This window comes from Pseudomyrmex gracilis, unplaced genomic scaffold (assembly GCF_002006095.1).
Source record: "Pseudomyrmex gracilis isolate BER0280 unplaced genomic scaffold, ASM200609v1 scaffold_2158, whole genome shotgun sequence".
Lineage (NCBI taxonomy): Eukaryota > Metazoa > Arthropoda > Insecta > Hymenoptera > Formicidae > Pseudomyrmex > Pseudomyrmex gracilis.
In genome coordinates this window covers 22,451-24,023 of record NW_018022742.1, presented here as the reverse complement: position 1 = coordinate 24,023, position 1,573 = coordinate 22,451, and the positions used below count along the sequence as shown (strand labels likewise).

Below are 1,573 nucleotides of genomic sequence, written 5' to 3'. Positions count from 1 at the left end.
ATGTGCTCGCAGCTCGCGTAATAACCGATGCTGAACGCACTGTGTTTTTGGTACTTGTGCGCGCTCGTTGCGTTCTCCTCTTTGTCCTGTTTCTCGAGTATGCACTCCAAGTCGGCGTACACCACCATTGGAACCCGTTCCTTGTTGTTGTAATTTTCAAATGTTAATTTGTTCTTTCCCTCAGCGGGAAGAATGATTGCGCTGTTGTTCATTTGGTCACAATCCGTGGTGTGTACCGCTAGCTTTTCGCTCGTGTAGAAGTAGTGTAGACATCTGTGTATGTATTTGGAATAAACGAATAATACACCCAACATTAATTAATGAGTTCACCATCTCACAATTGTAGATATTTATTTTTTATTCAACATTGTTGTTACTGTTGCACCACTTGTTCGTACTTACCGATCGCATATGTACTTCGCTGTCTTCATTTTGCTCAATTGCGAGCTGACTAAACGCGATAAATTTTTTATCCACGCGAAGTGTCCCGCGTGTCCATCGTGTTGATCGGGAACATACAACAGATTCACATGCTTGTCCTTCTTATTCGATGTGAGATGGAGCGGCACGTATCCGCGTCCCTGTTCCGCTGCCGTAAACACGTTTACGGACACGTTGTTGTTGCGTTCGAAACGCGNGATTTGATGCAACGTCATTGGAAACTCTATTCCATCAAGGTTCAACACACTCGCGTACGCGGGATACTGTGATATTCGTTCGGGATGTGAAGCACTTGGATACAACGCGGCAACCACTGCCCACGCGAAACACGCGTTGTCAGGTGATTGTACGTTCACTACAGCTAGTTTGAGTTTAACCTCGCGCGACATTTTAATCTGACATCCCGCGCGCATCGGATTGTGACTGTTCACATTCACTGTGAGGTTCAATATCTGCGTCAACGCCCAGTCGCTGTCGCGTTCCTGGAACTCCTCCAGAGTGGTCATTGTCGCATCCATCACCTCTCGATCGTACCACTCGCGCAGATCCGACGAGTGATACAACGCGCGATTGCGCGTATTGAACGATTTCACGCTCGTTTTTTCACCCGCGACAAACTTCCCGTTGAACACCGTGTTCACTTTCACGCTAGCGTGTCGCGCGATCGCTCGATGAACGCGCGTTAGCACCGTGTCTCTAGCAGCTTCGAGAAATCGTCGGGGCTCGATGAACGACTTGTTCACCACGATGCCGGTCACCAAACGATTTTTAAACGCCGTCTCAACTTCGATCCATGCGAGTCCCGCGCTCTCGACACCCGCACCAACGTGCGCGAATCGTTCGCGAAGGGCCGCGCGCAGACTTTCGAGTCGCGCGATACGAGCGACGTGCCAACTTATCACACCTGTGGATGATCGCGGGCGTTTTCTACGGCACTCTTCTCTCAGTGTCTCTAGACGTTCGTCGCACCGTTCCTCCCACGAGATGTAATCGTCCAACGCGTTGAGGAGCGCGGCCTCTTCTTCGAGCGGTTCGCGATCGTTCATGTTGTTGTCTTCGCTTATACTCGTATAGAATTGTTTANTCACGATAATATTATTGGATCGTATATATTTGTTGGATTCAATTTTCG

General features: G+C 49.0%; 1 protein-coding gene across 1 annotated transcript in view; it reads right to left on the bottom strand.

The window, feature by feature from the left end:
• Window positions 1–25: 25 nt before the first annotated feature.
• LOC109862667 overlaps window positions 26–1,573 on the bottom strand; it is a gene marked incomplete at its 3' end in the record, with an annotated part of 2,076 nt that continues 528 nt past the window's right edge. Inside the window, exons 2-3 of the mRNA XM_020442776.1 lie at window positions 403–1,506; window positions 26–273 (exon numbers count right to left, since the gene is read on the bottom strand). Of these exons, the coding sequence (XP_020298365.1) occupies window positions 26–273; window positions 403–1,506 (1,352 nt within the window). The remainder of the gene's footprint in view (window positions 274–402; window positions 1,507–1,573) is intronic.